At 40.3% G+C, this 24,806-nt stretch overlaps 1 protein-coding gene across 1 annotated transcript; it reads right to left on the bottom strand.

Moving 5' to 3' along the window:
- Nucleotides 1-2,772: 2,772 nt before the first annotated feature.
- On the bottom strand, nucleotides 2,773-24,752 carry blmh (bleomycin hydrolase). The gene is made up of 12 exons (XM_062386474.1): nucleotides 24,600-24,752; nucleotides 22,402-22,599; nucleotides 21,067-21,176; nucleotides 19,708-19,849; nucleotides 19,276-19,364; nucleotides 19,088-19,180; nucleotides 10,286-10,441; nucleotides 10,017-10,175; nucleotides 9,861-9,928; nucleotides 8,703-8,820; nucleotides 8,411-8,477; nucleotides 2,773-3,078 (listed from the first exon to the last, which is right to left on the bottom strand). The coding sequence occupies exons 1-12, from the start codon at nucleotides 24,607-24,609 to the stop codon at nucleotides 2,930-2,932; spliced, it is 1,359 nt and encodes a 452-aa protein (XP_062242458.1). The 5' UTR covers nucleotides 24,610-24,752; the 3' UTR covers nucleotides 2,773-2,929.
- Between the last annotated feature and the right edge of the window lie 54 nt (nucleotides 24,753-24,806).

Genomic DNA, 24,806 nt, shown 5'->3' with positions numbered 1-24,806 from the left:
GATGCTGCTGGATTCCACAAAATGATTGCAGTAAGAACCCATTCGGAACTATTATCCTGCATGTACTAGGGTTTACAGTACCATTTAAACGAATAAGTGTGTACATGTAAATATGCAGTGACAGATACAGCGGATTTCCTGTACGTGCTTCACAATAAAAGTATGCTTTGATCTGAAACAGGAAGTGTTTGTGTCACAGGCCACAAATAACAAGGCAGAAAACAATACACGACACACATTTGTAGCTAAAGCTTAACGACTCTCTAGCTTGGTGTTATTTTCAACTCAACTAAACATTTTAATTTAAACCAGTTTGGTGTTCACAGATAATTAAACATACAAAATATGTGGTATTAAGAGAATATAACACAAACCTTAATATATCCACAGTTAAATGTCAGTGATGAGTGTTAAACCAATTTTATATTTCTTTAAACTAAACTAACAAAATTACCGCTTTTCACCTGAGAAACCTCCTCTGCCCTGATTGGCTACTAACGTCAGACAATTCGGCATACACCTGTTATTAATTATCCCCCCCCTGCACATAATTTATACTTGATATATTAGTGGCACTATCACCAATCTCTTAGCACCGCACGTGCCCATAACTCTGGTACTGTATATATTTTGTTCCATTTTGTTCCATATTGTTGTTTTATGTTGTTTTTATATTGTTGCTCTTATATTGTTGTTTCTATATTGTTGTTTTATGTGCATATGTTGTTTTTATATTGCTGTTTTTATATTGTTTTATGTTCAGTGCACCAATGAACGACACCAAGGCAATTTCCTGTATGTGCAATCATACTTGGCAATAAAAAGAATTCTGATTCTGATTCTGATAATATATCACAAATATTAAGCTTTGTACATGAAACTGGTTGGTGTGAGAATTGTAGATACTGAATTAAATCTCTTACTATATATATATATTATCAGAAATACATCCGTAAATATGAATATAGCTGACTTTTTTTCGACTGTTTTACGCGTGTGCCATGTGTAAATGGATAGAAAGTAAAAAAAATGTCATGAGAAGTTGTCAGGTATAACATATAATGGAAATATAAGTATCTTAAACTTCTCATACATTTGATTAATGTGTCTTTCTTAGCATTGGTAGACCATCTTTTCAACTGGCCTACAGTCCCAGACTGCGGTATGTGTATCCTTGAAATACACATAATTATAAATTAACATGGAATATCACTTTATTTTCCTTTGAACGTTTTTTACCCATTTTTACCCTGATGAGGGCTGATGAGCTGAGGTGAGTTAGTGTGGATGGAGGTCAGAGTGGGTACTGGCCAGTCACATAACTTATACAGATAAACTCCAGGTTACGCTTAGTGTATTTTATCTCACACCATATTCAATATTAACTATTTGAAAGCTCTCTGTTGATTGAGCCCCACAGATGGCATCTACACTCACAGATCTCAATCCTAAGTTTATTTGCACTTTAATATTCAAAAACCATTAGTTTATGGGGAACGTTAAATGGTTTTGCAGCCTTTGCATTGTAATAATCTTAGTATAAGTCTGTCCATCAATATTCACTTTTGAACTGACAGAACACCATCACAAAGGCAATGGAGAAGCAGTTCAGTACGGCCGAATCCCCTTAAAACATATTGTGAAGCCAGTTAAAGACTTACACAAACACCAAGCTTCTGTTAATTAAACCCAGAGACTTCTAGGAATAAAGGTTTGCCTGTGATCTGTCAACTAACGAACAGTCAGCAGTTTAATCTCATAACACCATCTCTCTGCTGTGGCAAGTGCATGTTGTAAAACTTCTTACCTGTCACTATAACTCACGACTTAATATCTGGGTTATGTCTGAATCCACAGAGGAGAGCGGCACAAGGCCATCTGAAACCATCATGAACAGATGTGTGGGAGGAAGATGGAGGCAAAGTGGAAGAGCGCTGGAGATAAAGGAAAAGAGTATAAGGGCCAGTGTCAGAGGCCATGATGGGAGGAGTGAATACAGTGGGCCTACCCTCTGTGTTTGCATGTTTTTAGGATTATTTTAAAGCCAATTCCTCACTCGCATACTGAACAGTGTGACAGGACAGATCGTATATCATAAAGTTATGCTGGACAAATACACTGCAGAGAGTGAACTGTAATTCATTCAGCTGGCAGGCCAGAGTGCTGGGAGGTCAGAGGTCGTCCTTACCTCCGACAGGGGTCACTGAGAAATGACTGCTGACTGAGCGCAGCCAGCGGGTGCATGTTCACCTAGCACAGCAATGCAGCTGTTGTGTAGAAATGAGTGAGTATGACTGTTTCCTGCTTTTAACATTCCTAGATACCCAATCAGGCGGGATACAGACAAAGGGTGTAATAACAAATATGTGGATATGTGTTCATGCACACACACCAGTCGTTCGTACACACGGACACCTATGCTGCTTCTCTGGTTGACCTTGTGTTGTTTGCAGAAGGAGGAAGTTACGGGAAGAGTGTGTGCATAGCATGGGAAGTGTTTTTCTAAGACAAGTAAATCAAGGCTGTTTTGCCTGTGTCCAAGAGATTAGCCTGGTGAACAAGATACGAGCACAAGCATAACACATGAACGTCAATCTAAACTGAAGAAATACAAATAAAACTGCAGCGTTTGTGATGCGATAAAGCCACTCCTTTTTTTTTTACGCGAATGTGCAGATTCAGCTCCTTACATTAATTCTAACATCCCAGATAACCAGACACAGATATGTAAGCCTCCGCTCTCTTGAATAAATAAACACAAGACACAGGCAGTCCAGTAAAAAAAGAAAACAAAATCTTTATTATTTTGTCTCGAAGAAGAGGCTGTTTTGGAAGGAGGCTGTGGAATATTGGAGAGGTAAAAGCAGCCAAGGAAATAGGGCGGAGTCAAACAGACCGGAGGTTGGGGCTAAAAACTGGATTTCTCTAGTTAGGCCAGGGCTCCCATCGGGTCCCAGGCAGGAAGTACAATGGGTTCCTGTTGCATCACGTCCAGGACATCCGGGGGCAGGAACTTCTTGTCTACCACCACCTCGTAGACGTACTGTGAATACCAATCGTCCGTCATGATCAGGTAACCTGTAGAGACAGACATAGTTTGTCAAAGTTTGATTAGATTTGTTTCCCACTGACATGATGGCAGCTGAATAGAACATTGGGATTACATTTTGGTGCAATTGCATAGGTATATTAATCACAATTTCATGCTGGAGACACATAATATAGCCAGCTTTTATGCTAATGTGACAGGTTAGCTATGTTTTTAGAGCAGCAACTTTTTTTACCCATTGTGAAGTCACTGCTAATATGTTTTCACACAAAAAAGGCCATAGTCTATATGAATATTTGCATTTGGGATATTAACAGTTCACTGTTTGAGCTTTTACCTTTAACAGCCTATTTTGGATCCGAACTAGTCAATGCTATGTAGGTCTTGCCAAAAATATGTCTACAGAACATATAAAGAGGGTTCTAATTGCTGAATGATCTCAAATGGACATGGGGACTAGCGCTGTTACTCTCTCTGCCTTGCACCCATCTTCTGGGATCTGCAGCCAGAACAGGGTAAACCTGGATGTATCCTAAGAACTGGATACCAGTCTCCAAGATAATCATTTATATGAAAATCCCTGACACGTTTCCACCGTTATCCTTGTAAGGACAATGCATTGATTTCCATTCATTGTGCACAGCCTATGCAAAACCTTATCCAATGCATTGCTCAACCCTAACCTAACCACAATTAGTATCTCATTTGGAACCAGGCTTTGTTCCCCATGAGAAAACAGAAAGGAGAATGGTGCTTCTCGAAATCTTATGCCATTTTTTCCCCTCCCACAATGAAAGTGCACAAAGCTTTAAATAGACCTTTCTTACATTAAAGGATTTGAGGGGAAAAGGGCCAAGTCTGTCAATATACTGAAATTCTGGACAACAACACTGGTTATATAAGAAGATATACATCAGGTAATTTATTAAACCAGATATAGTTAGTCAATCCTTCACCGGATGGGTAGGAGTAGGGAGCGACAAGAATGTCAATGCACGGTCCTTTTAATTGCAGTTTATCATTAAAGTCTATTGTTTCCATCGGCAGAAAGGTGGAGGACAAGAAGGACCACAGCCCCTCATAGTTCACACCCAGCACTTCAGTACAGTACATTCAACACTATGCTATCACATCTGCACGCCCACCCTGATAAAACTAAACAATGTGTGTCTCACTCTTCCTGTGTGTCTTTGTGTGTAAGGTTAATGTGTCCAAATCTGGGTTGGTTATGAGACCTTGAACTTCGCCTGACTGAAGACATGTTGGGACAACCGAATCTTTTGTTGGAAGAGGATATAGCCCCATGCTGAAATGATTAATTAAAATGAAAGATGTTTTTGTGTGCGTGTGTGTGTGTGCGTGTTCTACGTAATGAACAAAGACTTAATGTTATGTGAAACCAGGGCAGCTCCCATCTAGAACCAACACATATTCAAAGCAGGATGAGATCTGGAGAAGTTTGTTATGTCTCAGTCTGTAGAGCCAGATCACAGAGTGAATTCCACTATTCATTTGAACCCCTGTTGTGACATCGCGCTCAGTCTCGTCTTTTCCCCTGATCACGTGTTCAGCGTCGAGCAAACAAGAACATCCCTCCCACCGTCGAGCTGACTTATCAAAGACGTCAGGGCAACCGCAGGAGCATGCCGCAGTTCCAAACAATGTATCGGGGATGGCGTGTCAGTTTGTCTGTTGTGTACGAGTCTTCTTCCAAGTACGCAAATCTTAGGTGGCTCGCTGCCTGGTTCTCGCTGTGGTGTCCATGTGTGTGGGGATGTGAGCTTCCTGGAAACCGCGTGTTGGGTGGCACGGCGTGTGTGTGTGTGTGTGTGTGAATTTTGGGTGTCATTATTTGCTTTTAGGGATAGGCTGACTGTCCTGTGTCAGAACAGATGGATGTAGTAATAGCTAGAAGCAGCCATCTTAGTTTCTACTCATGGGAAAGTGTTCTCAGACTTTTTAAGCCAACCGTTTCAAGGGCTCTAAAAACAGGGGAACTAAACATGTCACTGTAAATGATTTGAGCTTGATGGAAGATGTAGGTGTGAAATCAATTTGCAAAAAAAGTTTTATGTGTTATCTGGTACAAAAGAAGAGATATGGGATTTTAAAGCTGCACCAGAGCTGCAGTAAAAACACAGGAGGCTTTTCTAATTTATTAATTTTAGGTTGTGTTTATGCTGTGTTACGTCAACTACCACGGATACCCTCCATTCAAATAAACATAATTGTCTTCTAAAATAATAACAGCTTGTATTTACATAACGGCTTTCAAGAGACCCAAGGACGTTTTCTATGCGTCAGTGGGGACAAAACGCACTATATATATATAACTTCTGCACTAAGAGTCTCTCAATCAAAATAATGGCAAAAGACATAGTTTGATGATGTCGTGAAGCAGCCTGAGATCATGGGAGTTGCTGTCCTCACCATGATTTTGTGTACGAAAATAATGTGGGTCGCTTGGTTCCTCTGTACGTTTGCTACTTACTGGAGGAGCTTCAGCGGCAGAATGCACATCAAAGGGTAATGAATAATATGGATCCATTAAGGGAGACCAATACAAATCAGTGAAAGGCAAGCTTCTCACTTGCCAGTTAGCCAGCTTCTCTCTCTTAATATAGACTCTCGTTCAGAGCTCAGTTTAGGATGATGTCCCATTAAATAAAAAATACGAGCCTCAAACATGTGCCCAGAGCTGTGTAAAAGTGTGAGTTTTGAAGTGAGTGGAGTCATAACAGCAGCTGTCTGAGGGCTAAAAGATGGAGAGACCAGAAAGTTGAACCTCTCATGAGAGACTCTTTCAGGCTTAGGAGGAATATTAAAAAGGCCTGAAGGGAGACATTAAGCCAAAACTTATAAACACACTCCACTCTCTCCCTCTTCTCCTCGACTCTTACCACTATTCTTCCAATTTATCCTTTGTGATCTTTCCAAAATCATCTTCACATCTACTTGAACTTGTTTTTCAGTCTTTAATACCGTTTTCTACCTGCCCTATATCTTTATTTTTGTTTCATCTCAGTCCTTTCTCATGTAACCTCTCGCTCTCCTTTTCTATGATTTTGTCAAACAAACAAAGCCCCTGGATCCCAAGAGGACTCCACTTCTCAAACTTTTGTTCTCAAATCACTTTATTAATTTGGCAGTGGACTGGCTGGGGGCCCTGGCCTTCCCCATCTGCTGGTGTTTATGGAATAAGATATTCGTGAAACACATTTGACTGAAGGGTTTTCACATGTATTCCCAACAGCCACTTCGGTTTGTGGGTTCAAGCAAATATTGTGAGAATGTGTGTGTCTCACTTGTGTGTGTATATGCTGCACTGTGTATGTGTACGTTGCCAGATGATGCATGACTGACCTGAAATACTCTCCTATAATTTGCAGTGGAATGTCGGGAGCAGAGATAGAGCGAAGAGGCGGAGAGGGTCAGCGAAAGATTAGAAACAGAGATGAAAAGGACAGAGAGAATAACAACAGCAGACAGTGAAGTCTGAGGAAGCTGTCTGGACAACCTGCTGGGTAAAGACAAACCAACTCTACTTACTTAAGGACAAATGTTTTACCCCTGATGCATCAAAATCAATTACTGGAATTGGTTTCAATAAAATAAAATTTAACTCAATAAGCTGCCCAATAAAAATAAAAGTCAGGCAAATGGGGAGGTTTGCTATACTAATATTTGAGAGTAAAAGTTGAGTTTTCTACTATATATTAAAAATGATTCCTACCATCAAACCTCTGACAAAGAAATACAATTGAGGCTTGTTATTTAAAGTTTAACTATAAACCTTATCATAAATAGCTATAAATAAAAAGAAACAACAAATGCAACCAATCTTCATGCAAGAACCATACATTTGTTTCTTTGTCCATTCTCTCTCCGTCCCCCTTCCACACACAGGCTAAAAAAGCCCTCCTTCTGTATGGCTTCCCACAAAACCTGACAAGGTGGCACATGGGCCAAGAAAGGACCCATTAAAATGTGACGCTGATCCGGACCAAGGGGTGAATCCAGAATTGTTCTTTCTCCCCACTTTCCTTGACATTGCAGGATAGGGTGTTCTTTCACAACTTACTGATTTCCAGGGAATCATGCATGGAGACCGATATCTATTGGTATGTGCTATGTGGTTTGGTTTGATTGGATTTAAGGGGACTGTTGGGCACTGGCGCAGGTATATGCTTTCTCATAATGCTGCATATATCAGCAACAATTAATGCAGATGCTGAGTTAGTCTGTCAAACACTCATATTTGCAGGCTCTTGTTTCTGGTCATAAAAAGCCATCTCTACAGAGTATATTATTCTAATCTAAAGGACAAAGTAAAGTTTCAGTGCTAACATTTTTGGAATTAGGGGATTTACTTGAGGAGGGAAATAAATCTAGTCCAATCTAGTGATGCCTTGGTCATCAACGAGCTGTCATAACAGTGCTCATCTCAGAGGGAGCGGAATGTTAGAAACATGGAGGGAAACTATCATTCCTTATTAGCGGTGATTAGCCAATTTCATTTATTTCCCAATTGCATTGTTTACAGACAATTGACAGGAACTAAAAATCAAATGAACTGCGGATGTTGTCTCCGCCAACCAGTACAGTCTACATATTTCTTTATGATTGTTTTCCCAAGTTTATATCACTGTGACCTTTGAACTTTCATCACTGAAATCGAATCACTTCATCTTTGAGTCCAAGTCACAACTGATCAAAACTTGACAGAACTCCAAGCTTACAAGCTTGCTAGCAGTTAGCAAGATTGTTAGCTTGCCGTTTTCCACTCTTTATAAAAACATTTGAACTAAGCTATATATACTACCAAGAGTACCTAGCCCAAAATGCAGACCTGGGTTAAGTGTAACGCACAGTACAGAGAAATTTATAAAAATCTATGGTATGGAAACTTACTGGTGTTAGCTTTTACTGACTACAATGGTACACCCGGCTTATTCTTCAACTATGTTTATGCAACTGGATACAGAAGCTTTGAGCACACACGTCGGACAGTCTTTGTGAAACAGGACACAACCAATTTAAAGTTCATAAAGCAGCATCACAGGGAAACCTTTTTCTAATCCTGCTCATAATTTAATAAGGCCAAACAGGAAGATGATGGTTTGCCCTAAGACAGACTACAGTGTGAGAAAGATGTTCAAGACAGATAAAGACGCAGGGGACCTTGTTGAAAGGCTATGTACAGTAAAGTGGTCTCAGACTTCAGGGCCACAGTTAATGAGATTTTGAGCCATTTATTTTTTAATGGGACAACAGTCATTGTCGAACTAAAGAAACCAGTCTATTCCTCAGCTGTTTAGGTTAAAATGCACTTTACTGTGTTGCAGGGTTATGATGCTTTACCTTTATTCCCACGATCATCTCCCCAGGAGTTTTCCACCCTCCACTTCTCATAGCCTTCTTTCCCATCCTGAGAGAGAGAGAGAGATGGAGACAGGTAATGGAGAGATAAGTGTGAGAGGCAGAGAAAAGAAGAAAGAAAGGTTCCTAACATCTAGGGGTACCGACAAGAGGGGAAATTGACAGCAACATGAAAAACTGCTGCCGGTTACAGCAGCGTAAACATGCAGCAAGGCTCCTGTGTGAGGAGCGTACTGAACAGACACCCCTGTACTGTATGTTTGTGTGTGTGTACCTTGTCTGTGACAGCAGTGAGGATCATTGCATGGGTCATGAGAGAGTCTCCATATATCAGTCGCTCTGCCTTGGAAAGGTTCTTCACTGAAACTCCAAACACAAGCTCGTGGTTGAACCTAGATAGACACAGATATGGACAAAATTAACACATTACAACACATTCTCAAACTTAATTAATAAATAATCATCACAAAAAGAGAAAAGACAAACCATCACTATTTTAATAATTTCCCCAACAATCCTAAAACATTACTTATTTTTGGTCAGTGAAGGGTTAGAGGTATGATGGCCATAAAAAAGTCCAAAGCACTGCCTTCGCAAGCCCATAATAACTGAAAAATCACCTTTACATTCCCCTCTTCAACATGCTAAGTCTCATTTCAAGTATAATCTTCTGCCATAAGAAAAGATATGTCTGACAGATGTGCTCCAACAAGAGATGTTACCAGACATTAGGCACCAAGCACCTCTGATACATGTGCACCTGAACCTGAAGAGCAGAGATAACCAACACTTTCCCTGTGAAACTCCAGAAGGCAGATGGGGCCATATTCTGTTCAGTCCATAGAGCCGAAAATAAACGGAACAGCTCAGTAGTGAAATTATTTTTAAGACAGTTATTTATTGATTAAATGGGTGGAGGGTACAGTTTTCTATATCGAAGACCACACAATGCCAATTATTGGGCAGCACGTTTGTACAGCAAGAAGGTTCTTGGTTCGAATCCTGTTTGGGCCAGGGTCTTTCTCTGTAGAGTTTGGACAGTATCTACGCATTGAGGTTTTCTCTGGGTACTAAAGCTCCTCCCACAGACATGCAGATTGGAGTTAGGTTGAAACACTCAATTGAATGTACCTATGAACATGTGTGTGAATGGTTGTTTGTCTCTATAGGTTGGCCCTGTAATGGACTGGCCATTTCCTCGCCTTTAGCCCAATTTCAGCTGGGATTGGCTCGAGCCCCCTGCGACCCTTATAGTATAAGGGAGGGATCGATGGATGAATGAATGGATCGATGGAAGGATGGAGGGATGTAACCAATGATGCTATACCCAAACTCATAATCAACATTATGGTAAAGGATTCTTCTCCCCAGAAGAATCAAAACCTCGCAGTCACATATCATACACTGGTAATCTGTATATCTTTATACTCACACATTCAAATCGTTAATGCCCAGCTTGCCATGAAAATGTTTTCCAACGTCACACCCAAACCATACAGCCTGGGAGAAAAAACAGTAGCCATGTTAAAAATGTATGAAGCTCCAGCGCTTAAATTCACACACGTCACTTACAATTTTTCGAACTGACCTCTCCGTCCTTGATGGAGTCTGCTGCTGCCTTTTTAAGTAGCTGAATGGGCTGGTTGTTGTACTGAGTGCAACGGCCGCCAACCATGTTACCCAGGAACTCCACACTGTAGAGCTTTCCAAAAGGGTTCTGGGGTCGAGGGTCATTTATTAGGCAGACCTGAGGAGAGGGAGAGACAAACGGAACGCAGTATGAGAACAAGTTAGAAACTGAGGTTCTACGCATTACTGCCTAACAGTGTTTTAGTGCCAATCATAAGGCCCACTTACTTTGTCCTGAATGTTGTATAGGGGTTTGACATGCTCCCTGTAGAACTCCTGGGGGGTGAGGGGTCCCATGCGATGGAAGTTCTTGTCCTTGTCCCGGTACTCCCAACAGATGGTCTCAGGAGGGCTGCCTAGACAAACGCTAGCCACCCGGAACACCTGCAGGGCAACACAAAGTTTAATATCGACTTCACAAAACTGTACTCAAACATCACAAATCTGGGTTTTATGCCAAACGTGTCAATCCATGACAAGTTCATTTATAACCATCTATATAATATGATATACTCTACAGTAAAAAAGAGAAACACGATAAGGGAGAAGTCACATTTGTTCTTCCTCATCTTAAATAAAAGATTGTTGGAAAAGTTTGATAGTTTAATATTAAGTAAATATTTCTGATGTGCAGTCTCCATGTTCCTGCATATACTCATCCATCAGTGCTTGGGCTTCTCAACTTTCCTCTATTTTTCCTCACACAATGATTCCCTTTCCTCCATATTTTTCCACATGCATCAATTTCCCCATTTGCACCCCCACACCCTTACTCCCTCCCTCTGCATGCGTCTTCCTGCGTTCACACTGAGTTCCTGTGGGCTAAACTGGGTTGTTTGGACTGGGCCATCTGTCAATCTCGCCCTTCTAAACTCTGATATAGTTATCTTAGGAATTTCCCCCTTTATGCTTGTCACCTCTCCCATCCTCTGTCCTCATCTGCCGGGATTGAGCAGTTTCTTTTCCTCTCAAATAAGATTTAAAAAAGGGAAGAGAAATTGGATGTAGTGTAGTTCATTGTTAGTTTCAGACCAAAAAAAGGTAAGATTAGATAGTTGTCTTTTATCCTGAAAAATATGATTCTGGGAATCCACCTCTTAAAGGAATTTTGAGCATCCTCCAATGTGGGCATTGATTCAAATCTCAGTTAGCCAATTTAGTTAAATTACAACACTGTTGTCTGCCAACTGGAAAGTGCATAAAAAAGTCATAACAAGTATTAAGAGGCAAAGCATGTGCTCTGGGAAGGAGTGATACAAATGTTCTGGAGGTTAAAAGCTGTTTGCAGTGACAATTGGAAAATTAGGATGACATAAATTAAATTGAAAGCCCACTAAAGTGCAGAAGTAGGTTCAGTTATACAAAACACATCCGTGTGAGATATATTCTGCCAGAGAATGGCATTACATTGATAGTATTGCAGAGTGAGTCTTTTTGTAGCTACATGGTGAAGAGATGGTCTTATCCTCAATAGTCTTCATCTCCTATTCCTCCATGCAGCTATATCGAAAATCATGCTGCAGGCAAAGGATACATTATGTTCACTCTAATGTCCATAAACAGAAAATTATATCTTTAGCCTTATTAATACTAACAAATAATTAGAACCACTAAATAATACAAAGTGTTCAGGTTATTGACCCAGGCTAATGCAGTTCTCCTTGTAGCATTCAGTGCTCACGTATTACTGATGTGTTTTGCCTTAAAACAAGGAAAAGGGAACATCTAATTAAATTGTTCTATAGTATAGGTATCACAAATAACAAAATAAAAAATCTTTAGGCTCATCAGCTCTTTAACATTACTATCAGGAGTTTGAAAAGATTGGGTAAGAATCTGTGTATTCCACAGGAAAGAGACATACAGGTTTGTAAAAAAAAGTGACTAAATTACAATTATTCCCATAATACAATTTTTTTGCCTGAAGTTAGACTTTATTTTCATAATATATTGAGGTAAATCCGCAGGAGAATTATTCCACGCTTGAATTCCTCATTCAGGTTCAAAGTTTCATTTACGACTACAAACTTTGGAATAATTTGTCAACATCACTTAAGAATTTCTGAATAGTTGGACCATAATTCGAGTATTCTGATTGTGTTGAGGAAAGGTGGTTCATTACAGTCACTGCCAACTAAAAGTGTAAGAGAAATATTTCTAATAGACATATTATATCCATTCAATTAAACAACAGAAAATAGATCAGCGAGGCTGTGTATTTGTACATGCCTGGAGAATTTTCCCATGTTTAGTCACCACGTTAAATACGTCTGCATTGAGATGACATTATTGCTTTAAGAACCGGAGCCCACTGAGGCCACTATTCAACTCACCAACACAACCGGGAACATTCTCACGTGGAGACAAATGCTAAGAAATACATAAATTCAGGCCTGTCTTACGCAAACAAACAGTTCCTTCTTCATTACACAAATGCTTAAAAGTCACAAGAGAGCAGACATACACAAAAATATACACATGAGCAGAGTCAACAAAGTCATCTTTTCAACTGTGCGCTCCTAATTTTACCACTCTGTTTAGACTGCCCTGAGTGCGAGACGACATGCCAAGGTATCCATCCCCTGGTCTGGTCTATGTTTGCCCAGATGCCCTCAGCATCTGAGCCCCCTCCCCTTTTTCTCTTCAATCCTCATTTATGTCACTTTCTTCCACGAACAACCCTGCCCATGTAACTTTATACCTTTCCACTGACTATACCTTCTACTTTCACATGTCCCGATGCATTCTGAGAGAATGCCCATTCCAATATCCTGGTTCAGCTGCATGCTCACTCATCCTCCCTGGGCAGGGTACATTAAGTAGGTGTGAGGGAAAGACTTGAGTGACAGAGAGATCCCCGTCAGAGGATAAAGAGTGCAATGACATCAGAGCAGGATCAATATTGAAACACCTGCTTCCTCAGTGACAGATATACATGAGTGACAAGGTAGAAGGAAAAGGTGAGAGGTAGAGAGAAGATGAATGAATGGGGAGGGGGACTAAAATGAATAATTTACTGCAAGTGTCTCACTAAAGCACAGTTCACCGACTGAATGCTTTTTGTCTGATTAAACTGGGTAACTGTTTATTTTCAAATAACATTAAATGCAATGTATTGGTTAGATATTATTTGAAAAAAGTGTGTCAAGTGTTAATATGTTAATCTAATTTTATAACCCAGTGCAGTTCCCCTGTAATTGTGGTAAATTCAGTTCTTTGGACAGGATTTGGAAGGATACACAGATTTCTATTTAACAGTTTCAGAGCTAACAGGAATATCAGAGATAAGATCGAGCACAGAGACATGATTGCATTGAGGTGCAGATATGAGGAGCTTTCAACGAAACAAAATATGTCTTCAATGGCTTGGCCAACCTGTGCCATGGGAGGAGATGGACCTTGGTAAGAGAGGTGATCAACAGCCTTATGGTAACTCTGTACCTATATGGAAATTATACAAATTTGAAAGACAAATAAAAAGCACCTTAAGGACTCTTAGACTGTGAGAAACACGATTATCTGGTCAAATGATACCATGAGCTGTTTGGCTTCAGATTTAAGTGCCATGTCTGAAGGAAAACAGGTACCACACCTCATCATCACAAAGGTGAAGCACAGTGGTCGCAGCCTCATGTTGTCGGCGTGTTTTTAAGCACCCGGGAGAGGTTGGTCAAAGTTAAGGTAAAGCTGAATGAAGCCATGTACAAAGATATCCTTTTGGAAAAAACCTGTTCCCCAGCACTCAGAACTGCAGATTGGGGAGACAGTTCACCTTATAACATCACAATGACCATGGACACACAGTTGAGAGAACCCTGTAGTGGTTAAATGACAACTGTGTCAGGGACTTTGAGTGTCCTAGCCAGAGCCCAGAGTTGAACCCAATCAAACATCTGTGGAGAAAATTGAAAATGGTCATCTGTCCCCACTCAACCTGACAGCGCTTGAGAGGATCTCAAATGAAGAATGGCCCAAAGCTTATTGTGATCATACCCAACATGGCTTGGGGCTATAATCACTGAGTCCACGGAGTACTTAGGCTCCAAGACCTTACGTCAATTCGATCTTTCAGTTTTCTACACATTTGAAAAAAATATAAATTTATATTATCGACAAGCTGCCAAATAATAAATGTACAAGTGTGAAGGGGTCTAAATCCACTTCATCAAATTAATTAGATGGTGTGAACACTTTTCCAGTCTATATTTAATTTGATTAAATTATAATTCAATATTCGATTACTCCTTTCACAAAGCAATGGGAGGTTCAAAAATGTAATGCTGAATACTGATGTTTTCTTGGCATTCTGTAATTTTCTTCTTAGAAAACAGGGATAATTTTACTGCAAACCCTCAGGGTAGACTTCAAGTTCTTCAACCAAAGGTTTCACTAGTAAAATGTGAAGGACTTCTCCCATGTTAAGATTATACATTCAAAGGCCATCTCATTCACATCTTAATACTCTAAACATCTGAGCAGCTATTCTAACTGATTCAGATGCCATTTGTTAATGGTCAATATTTTCTCTAACTCAGTCTCTAGTCAAAGGTCCACCCATCTGCCTTCAGTGATGTGGAGACTTGATGCATCTTGCTGTAAACACTGACTAAAGCTATTGGGATAAATCAGACGCAATGTTTGATAGCATCGGTGCTGCAGTGTTGACCGGTCGGCATTCTTCTGAATGTATTCATGTTTTTAAGTCACCTGGAGTTTGAACTGAGACCAGCACATATAGAAAGCAGATCAAGACAATGGCAACACACTTCAATATATCCGCATGTATTGGCGACCTGGAACAAGGCAATTCAACTCTCTGCAATGGCCACTTGTTCTGCTCCGACCTGGCTGTCAGCTTCGTGTCTTTCCCGTTCTCTCGCCCCATGCTCATAAAAATGAATTGCCACGAAAAAGACGAAGCTAAATGACTTTCATCTGTCAGTACAAATGTTAACACTTCTTAAATAATAAGACAATGTTAAAAGCCTTTCAAGACATAATAAGGATGCGAATCTCACCCAGGTGGTGTCCGATTTAGGAAAACATACACAACACTGCTGCACTGCTAGTTGATACAACTATTGTCTAGAAGCTGGAACTTTTGAGCATTAGCAAATGACACGATGCAAACAGTTTGGATAAAAATGAGCAAGGTTTTGATTAAACTTCCATGTTTTGTAAACATGCAACACATATGGTCACTGTTATATTCTAACAATGGTGCAAAGAAATTCATTGAGTGGACAACTGGCAGGACTATCGAGTTAGTCTCTGACAATGACACATACCCAGGAACCCACCCACATAGAACAACAGATCAACCGAGCCAATAGCCAGCGGTGCCTCTGAGCTGCAGAGAGAAGCAAAAGTCCTCTCCGGGTTGATGGCTGTGTCATAAATTAGACTTGTCTGAAGAGTCACACTCTGCGTGCTCAGAGCCAAGACCAGAGCCGCATATTGCGTTACTGATTCCATGACGTAATGGAGCACGGAGGACTTAAGTTGTGTCGTGAGGGATACCATCTGTGTGTGTTACATTGGTGTAAAGCACTGCGTCTTCATGTATAGTTCCCAGCAAATGTAACTTATTCGTGCGTGTGTGTGAGTTGTCCAACTTGTCTGTGTGAGTAATCGTAGAGGAGCAGCGACACACAACAGACACAGCATGAAAGAGAAAGACTGACTTGGAAAGTTGAACTGCTTTTCCCTGCCTCGATAACACAGCGTATGGATACCGTCATCCTGAAACAGCATCTATGAAGGTAAACTGTACCGACCTGATTTGCTCATACTTGCTGCAGGTGTAGGTTCAATGGTTTAAATTTATATTGAGAAGACACATGTGATAAGTTTGAGTTTAATGAATGTACCTGAATAAGAATAGATTCTGGACATGGAAAGGGGTTCAGTGAAATCACACGCACCCCAGGTACAGTAAGTGGAAGGAGAGACGTTGACCTTGCTTGCCTGTCATGGCAGTGTGTGCGGGGCTGGTGTGATGAAGACCAGAGCTCAATCACAGCCACCGCGAAGGGAGAGTGGACAGTGTCACCTCCGCACACACTAAAGTAGGACTGACAACACATGTGCGCACGCATAGATGCAGATGCACGTGAACAAGTAGAGGAAACACTAGTTTCCCACTTGTGAGAATCCAAGAAAACCAACTACGTAAGCCTATAAACACACATGGACAGCATGACGGCATCTACATAAACAGAGTTTTGGACAAAAGTACATGTACACATGGACCGCAGCAAAGTGGTCAGAACAAACAGCTCCTACAAGTACTCTACTACACAAAACGAATGCCTCAATATTAATACACATTTTAATAAAAGGTTTATCACATAACTTATAATTTACAGACTTAACATGTATAACGGTGTTGTTGAAGTTCTAGGCAAATCAAAAAATCAGTAAGGGTTAATTAAACGCTAATGTAATTAAACAGCACTTTTTAAATGGTGGATTAGATTAACTACCATTCAAAATATAAAATGTAATCCATTATACAAACACAATTTGACTTTAAACTTGAAATGTCTGACAAGGCAAAAGTGCATATCTTTTTATTAAATACCATGAGGGGCCAATGCAATTAAGATGGTGGTTTTAATGTAACTGATATATTTTTTCATTATCAATAATTCGAATGATTATTTGCTGTTCAAGACACTGTGATTGCATTATGTCTCCAGTTCCAAGTGCATTCTGTTTAATTAAGTGCAAATATGGCGCTTCCAACAGAGGACATTGAAAATTGTGCACTGGTTATATGAAATGAATCATCGGCATAAAACCGATACATGTTCTTTATTTCAATATTTTTTTTTACATTTCAAATTACAGATAATCTGAAACACATAATGAGTATGAGACCTGGAGGATATTATGTTTTAAAATAGATAAAAAATACAATAATGTGTGACAACTTTTTTATAACTGGATTGATAACGATTAAAATAGTTCAAGGTTAAAAAGGATACATTGTATTTATGATTTAAATAGCTGGGGTTTGCCACAATAATAATGAATCTGAAGTCAATTAACATTAAAGAATCAACTTGTTTTACTGAGGTAGGCGTCCCATTATAAATGCTGGTTATCACATTGATGCCGATCAAATGCGTTTGCAACAGTATCCTTGAACATTTTGGCTCTTTGTGCAGGTCGTTCATTTGACATGACTGAATCCTCCATTACCACCGGCCATGACGGAGCGATGTTTCTCAAAACAAACCACATCCAGGTGGACAAACAAACACCCTGCACCCCCGCCCACACTGTCATGCAGTACAGCAGGAGCCGTCTTGTGCTGTTGCACAACATATGTTTGTGTGTGCACAGGTTTGTGTGAGTTTGTGCGTGTGTGCTGTAATAGCTGGGCTGCCACAGGGGCCACTGTGAGATACAGACGACTGTTTAAACAAGCAGCCAGCCAGCAGCACAATGCAACCAAACAGCTGACAACAAAGGCTGCTTAACCAGGTCCCTGAACTGGATGCAATCATCTCAATAGGGGGCTGATTGACTGACTGGCCGTCTTACTCACACACTCACATGAAGCAGGAATTAAGGCTCTTATGAATACACACCTACAGATTGTCAAAACCATAAAGGCAGACACGTAATACTGTATTATAAAAGTGTTTGTTGACACCTACATGTTTACCTTCATTGTAAGGGTGGATTAGGTCGTGTTTTTGTTTTGGAGCAGATTTTTTCTTTACTGAACAGCGTCATTGTGAGACAGCTCCATAAACAAGATCACTATCTTTAAACTTTGTTGTATCTGGGGCAGTTATTGTGTGCATTTGATTTTTATTTGTTGCTTTTACACAAACTCTGCAGTCCAGAAGGGACGTGTGCACATTACACAGTGATCAAAACATTGTCAACAGGGTGTGTCATACAACTGTCATTGAAGAAGAAAAAAAAGAGGAAAAACAACGATACTTGATAGAAGTAGAAGGGGATTTAGAAGGGTCTGTTGGAGTCTTTAAATATTTATAAGAAAGTCAGCATTGTTGTTGTCAACTTGCTAGAAAGTCTTTAAAAGATTGAAAACGTAAGTTCTTGTTATGTGTCTGCCTTCAGTCCCATTAATTGAAAACGGTCACTGATGAAAAATCCTACTGCTATACATAGAGCATATGTGTATATAATACAAAAATAGATAAGACTATTTGTTTTATTTTATTTTATTTGATAAAACTGCATGAGTGAATCTTGAACTCAGTGTAATGTTAAACCTTTATGGGTATATTTTTCTGCATGGACATTAAATATTGTCTGATGGCGCCCTCTTCTGGTTAAAAGGAAACAATGTCACTGATATAAAAACAAGGGTGTAAGCTACAAATCCCTTTCTTATATTTAATCGATACTACGTACAAACACTTATCTGCGTGTCTTAAAAACATGAATCATCCATCATCGCATTGTATAACGAGCATGATTGTACCTATGAAACCACAGTAAATAACCAAGAACCAATATTTCGCTGTGTATTTCTGTTTGCATTGTTAGTGAAGTGAATAAAAACGTCATAACACTTGTCTCCGAAGTAGAGAGACTCTGCTTAGTGTTTTGTTGGTTATTAATCTCTGAAACAAATGGGTTTAATTCCTCTAGTTCTAATGTTTGCTTTTAACCAGTAAGAAATCTGACTATAAAGCCATTATCTTTCAATAGGAATTAAGTACAAAAGATATATACATCTCTCGTCCTCATCTCAATGTTAGAGTCATCCAGTGTATCCTTAATTTGTCAATGAAGCTTACGCTGTAGTAGCAGTTGCAGAGTTGTATTAGGTCAAATTTCAGCACTGCAAAGTCTGCAGTCTCTGAACCTCTGGGATGTACTACTCCTGGAGCAAGGACTTATCATACAGGAGCTAAAGTTATTCCCTAGTCCGTCCAGTCAAACAGAGATTTAGTCAGGGTTCCTCAAATGGTTCCTTATGGTTCCTTTTTTGGAAATGCTTGATATAAAATATTATTAAGGAAACGTTTCTGTGTTTCTCACCTCCTCTATCATGGTGTCCATAGCCTCAGACAATTCAGCTTTAGTCGCATCACTTGCCACCAAGTTCCTCAGTCGTAGACAGTATTCTCTCAGCTGCAAAACACAGTGAGACAAAAACAATAAATATTTATTGGAGATTCCACAATTCAACAATTTGTGAATTTCGATTAAATTTGTCTTGAAGGCACCTTCTGATTGAGGATGTCGTTCATTCTGCGTGAGGCCTCTGAGCTGTGTGACTCGGGAAAGCATTTCTTTGGAATAACGCCATACTTTTCTGAAGACAGTAGAGAGTAAACAAGTTATAGCCCAGTCATCTAACTTTAATGTTTCAGCACTGTTGTCTTCTGTTTGACAATTTACATATTTAGTGTTAGTGCAGTTCATTTTCCTAATACAGGATTCAAGATCTTTACTGTCATCTTACTCAGATACAAGGAAGAGTCTTTTCTCTCCAAGATATATAGAGGTGTACAAATATATAGAAATGTAGAGTGAAAACAACAATAGTAGCAGCTTGGGCAATAACTTACTACTTTTGTAACTGCACAAATCAGTTATTCAGTAAATTCAAAATGAACTTTGTAAGTATGTGATTATGTATCATGATGAGAACTAACCAATGAGGTTGACCAGCATGTCCCACTGGCCTCCATCATTGGTTGGATTGGCGAGAAGGAACTGAACCAGACGTCCGTCCACTGGCTCCTTCCTCTGTGCCGTCTCCACGCAGGCTTGGAGGAAGTAGTAGCAACGCTCAACCTGCAGAAAAGGGAACAAACCAAAGCATGCGACTTGGCAGGTCAATAAAGAGAGAAAATCCTTGTATGGGCTTTTATCATTCATGTTACAGTATGTGGCACAGACTTCTAGTCAGAAACCTGACAGCTGTGACTTCAGCTTCAAAAGCATAGGTCAAATGTTCCTGGTAACATTTAGAGGTCCGACAGACTTGCAACTCTACACCAGAGTAGAGCAGCTTATTCTTAGAGTTCCACATCAACTGCTTCCTTATTTAGTATTATTTTTACAGCTAGTGTTACCCCTGTGTCTGGCACAAAGACAAGTAGTATTCAAGGTGACATTAGCGAGAAAACGCCACGATGCCAGAGAGTGAACGAGGTGTCACTGTGTCGTTGGCCTGGGAAAAACAGTGACCACAACAAACAAAAGAGGGTTTTAGCTGGACAATGACTGTATAGTGAGTAGAACGCTGCATAGTAACAGCAGTGACAGGGAACAGGCGTGTGTACACACACACACACACACACACACACACACACACACACACACACACACACACACACACACACACACACACACACACACACACACACACACACACACACACACACACACACACACACACACACACACACACACACACACACACACACACACACACACACACACACACACACACACACACACACACACACACACACACACACACACACACACACACACGTTGTCCTGGCTGCATAACAACAAAAACATCCATTTGCTAGAATATTACAAAACTATTAAATGGAATCTGGAAATAAAGCTGATAAAGACAAGAAACAAACACCCCAATAGCTGAGTGCTGAGCCAATAAATCAATGGCAGATGATATGGTCTACAATGAGCCTTTCACAGATGTTTAAATATCAGCGTTTATGTATGCCAGACATTTTTTTTATATAACAGTGCAGAAAAGATGTGGATTTATGTTTATATTTTAAATTTAAAAAAATGTTTCTTATTCAACTTTTATAAGTAATTTGGTATCATTTTTGTTTGCTTTTTATTAAATGATTCAAGCCTCAATTACATTTATTTGTTTGATATGACATCATATCCCTTATTTTTTTTTATATACATGTCTGGCAAAAATATACATTTGGTATCACCATTTGCCCCTAATTCCATAATAGTGAGGCTTTACATATAACCAAATATACATTTCGCATTACAACAAAACAGTGTTTCGGTCTTACCTTGTCCCAGAAAAAGAGATAGGACTGACTGAACTCAAACTCCTCTATGTTAAACTTCTTCATGAAGGGAAGTCGCATGACATTGAGGCACGAGAAGATCCAACATCTCCCTGAGTGATGAAAAGAAAACCACATGCATTTTAGTCTGGATTTTTATACACGTCTATACCAATGCTGACTGTGCTCACAAGGACAATAGAATATTTTTTGACTCACAAGCATTCCGAAACCTGCACAGCTAGAGTGACGTGTTCATTAGGTCCTATCATTGAACAAACAACTGGGTTGAACCACCTTAGGATTTTTAAAGCTGAAACTGATTTGCTGGTTTGATAATCCCCGTTCAATAATAATGTAGGCGGATGTCCTCCAACACTTGCTGAAAGTGTTTAGATTGCTGCAGAGGTTAAATGGACATATTTGAAGACACCTTTATGTCTATGTTGTATGATTTCATACTATGCTGGAATAAGTGGCAACCAACAGCTTTTCTTGAGGGAGGATATTGAGTTTAGATGATCAGTTTCAGAACTATATACTTTTTTGAAATAAGTTGAACATGGGTTGCTTTTTCTATATGCGTCCATATCAGTATTATGACAAATCTCGTTTATTTTTGATAAATTGATAATCCACCCCAAAATTTACTTGAAGCATACAATCTATAAGAATTTTACTGCAACATGCAATTGCAAAATACACATTTTTAATGGTTTTACAATAAGATAATGAGAAAGAAAGATGATGGGGTTAAGTTTAGTCGATATATAACTAAAAAGCTGCAGTAACTTAATGAGAAAAATTATTCATGTGGAACTGAAAATGGGTCAGACCACACCAACATTTACAGGAACAGACAGTAAATGGGAAACTTGTGTCAGACTTTTGGACAACAGTGTAAAGTATATTTAATGAAATGCATTTAAAAAAAGTTCCAGTGTGCAACATTTAGGTGAAAGGGATCTATTGGCAGAAATTTTATATAAAATAATCTTAGTAATGTTTTCACTAGTCTGTTTCATCTAAATTATACAAATTTTCTTTACTCTAGAATGGGCCCTTTACATTTAAATACTTTATATTTACATCTGGAGTGGGTCCTCTCTATGGAGGCTGCCATGTTTTTTACAGTAGCCCAGGCTGGACAAACAAAACACCTTTGGAGTTTGTATGACAACTGAAGGCTGCCACAGGTTCTCTTTAATGTTCGGAAGGGGAGGCTGAGGGAATGCATGAAGTATAAACCAGCATACAACATCACTAATTTTCAAACATATCTTTTATTCCTGTAGAAGTTAGGCTACATCCTGAATGTTTATGTACACTTTGTCCTACCTGAGTTTTTCTGGTTGGTGATGGGCTTGCCCTCTGTGGGGATAGAGTGCTGGAAGATGTGCACAGTATCCTGGACCGTCTGCCGGTGCAGACAAACCTCCAATGGGTCAATGCACGTTGACACATTCTGGGCCAACAGGTAACGTGGCTCCGCCCTCAGCCGTTTAAGGAAGGTGGTTAGCTTCTCCTGACTCAGACCTGAGGGAGAAAGAAGGACAGATTAGGGATGGCTGGGTACAATGAAGTAGAGACAAATCAAGACGTGAAAAGCAGAATGAATGTTGAGGGAGAAGAGGCAAAGCAAGCGCCAATAAAGTTAACATGTAATAGGAAGACGTTCACAGATGGACAGTCTACAACTTGGGCAGGCAATTTCTAAGTACTGCCCCAATTCCCATGACACATCTGTGCACTTTAGGCATACACACTTCCCACTTAAGATCGGATTTATGAGGCGGTCACATGCTCAGAATAAGTTACATAATGCCTGGAAAACACCAGATCAATAGTCATAAACTTACAGCTCATCCTCTATTGAATACAACTGTCTGCTGCATCCTTTCCTTCCACCATCCATACAGAGATAATAGTGGAGAACAGTATGGTGAGGATATTAAACACCATTATGATTTTAGTTCCGGTAAAGTCTGAGGGACATGCTTAGAAAAGGGAGGCACAGCAGAAGCAAACAATGAAGAAATCAAGAGTGCTTTCCAGTAGTACTATAAGGTTCCATCTGTGTGAGGAACAAACTGGAAAGCTTGTCTAGTCCCATTGGTAGAGAAGACGGAGGTACACACACACATGTCTGTGTGTGGTTTGTAATTCCATCAAACAACATTGCAAAGCAATTAAACATTGAGAGGGGCATTGCCTAGTCATGCATATGCACCCTGGAGTTCGACCTCTCTCTCAGCTGCATTCTGTTATTTTCCATTGACAAAAAGCTGAAATGCACCGACCCCCACAGTGTCAAACTTCATTAACTGTCACACTGTCAGGGGGGGGAAATAGCAAAAGAAGGCTTAAGGCAGTCAATATTATGAGAACAGGCCTGCACGACGACCTGTGATGAATCCTTTGACACTGATGAGAATGGAAAGATTATCGGAAGAGAGATAAGGGGAAATGTGTACAATGTGAACGCTCTGTTTGCAGAAGAGTAATGGCCGATTACTGTTAACTAACTTTAAATAATGGGAACACAAGAAAAGAAGGGTCTGTGTTGTAGAACAGATACAAGATCAGCTGAGAGGTCAGTCAGTTAGTTGTCCTGACATGTTTTCCAAACCAGTGAGAGCATGAATGGTGAGGAGGTACATCACACCCAGTGGTATGCAATGGGAGAGGGGGGCAAAGCACAAGCAGCCGGTGTGACTTGCACATTTAAACATCACTGGTTATACAACTGGCTTCATTTTAGCTCAGCAAAAAATGATGCCCATCACTGGTCCATGTGCAAATGGCAGGACAACAGCTGACAGTGGAGGCTCAGCAGACTTCAGACACAGAAGCGGGCAAACCCGAGAGAATAATCACACCATCAAAGTCCTTATCGTTTGATTCGGATGGTAAATGCATAGAGGAAATACATGACGTGTATGTGGAGGAAACAATTAATTTACTAAATCTGTGCCTGCCTTACAAAACGCGTTACGAAACGTCAGATTCACTCAGGTGAAACTGAAAGAAAGACCCTCTCAGTCTTGGCTTGCTAAAGGTGAACTTTTGAACATCATTGAAACTGTGGCGCAACATCGAACACGCTGTGCTCTTTCTTTAAAGTGTGTCCCCTCATGAAAACACCACTTCAATGACTCGCCGGCACTTTAAATACTTTGACAGCTTCTGCCACTTCCAACTCTATCCCGGACTAGCTAGCGGCACATGCTAACACTTCAAGTTCCTGGAGCTGAAACCGGCTTTTATCCAACGGGTTCAGGTGTGTTAGCTGGCCGACTGTACGGACTGGATGTCGGCTCCTTGCAGACACTCTACGGGGGTGGACTGGGCTGACTGAGCTGAGGAAACATCGGCGGAGTCATGCTAGCAGACTTGCGTGCTAACGCGGTGCGTGCTAGCTTAGCCAGTTAGCTCCCTCAGCTGTCATCATCCGGCTGTCAAATACACACTGAGCTCCGGCTGCCGGCGCCACGGAGCCCCGGCACCGACACGGGAGAGAGCAGCACCCGACCTACCAGTTGCCATGTTCCCGAGGAGCTTGAGGAGCGATGTGTGTTTTCCTGAAAAGTCGCCGGCTCTTTGTTTATCTCATTCACCGACAGTCAGTCAGTGTGATCGCAGGGTGCGCTCGTTTATGGACTCGCGGTCCGGTCTTTGACGTGGCGGCAGGGCGGAGTTTAGCATTTATTTATATCGCCTCCTACCCCAACCGAGTTATGCTT

Source organism: Platichthys flesus, chromosome 4 (assembly GCF_949316205.1).
Source record: "Platichthys flesus chromosome 4, fPlaFle2.1, whole genome shotgun sequence".
Taxonomy (NCBI): domain Eukaryota; kingdom Metazoa; phylum Chordata; class Actinopteri; order Pleuronectiformes; family Pleuronectidae; genus Platichthys; species Platichthys flesus.
This window is presented reverse-complemented; position numbering and strand designations above follow the sequence as displayed.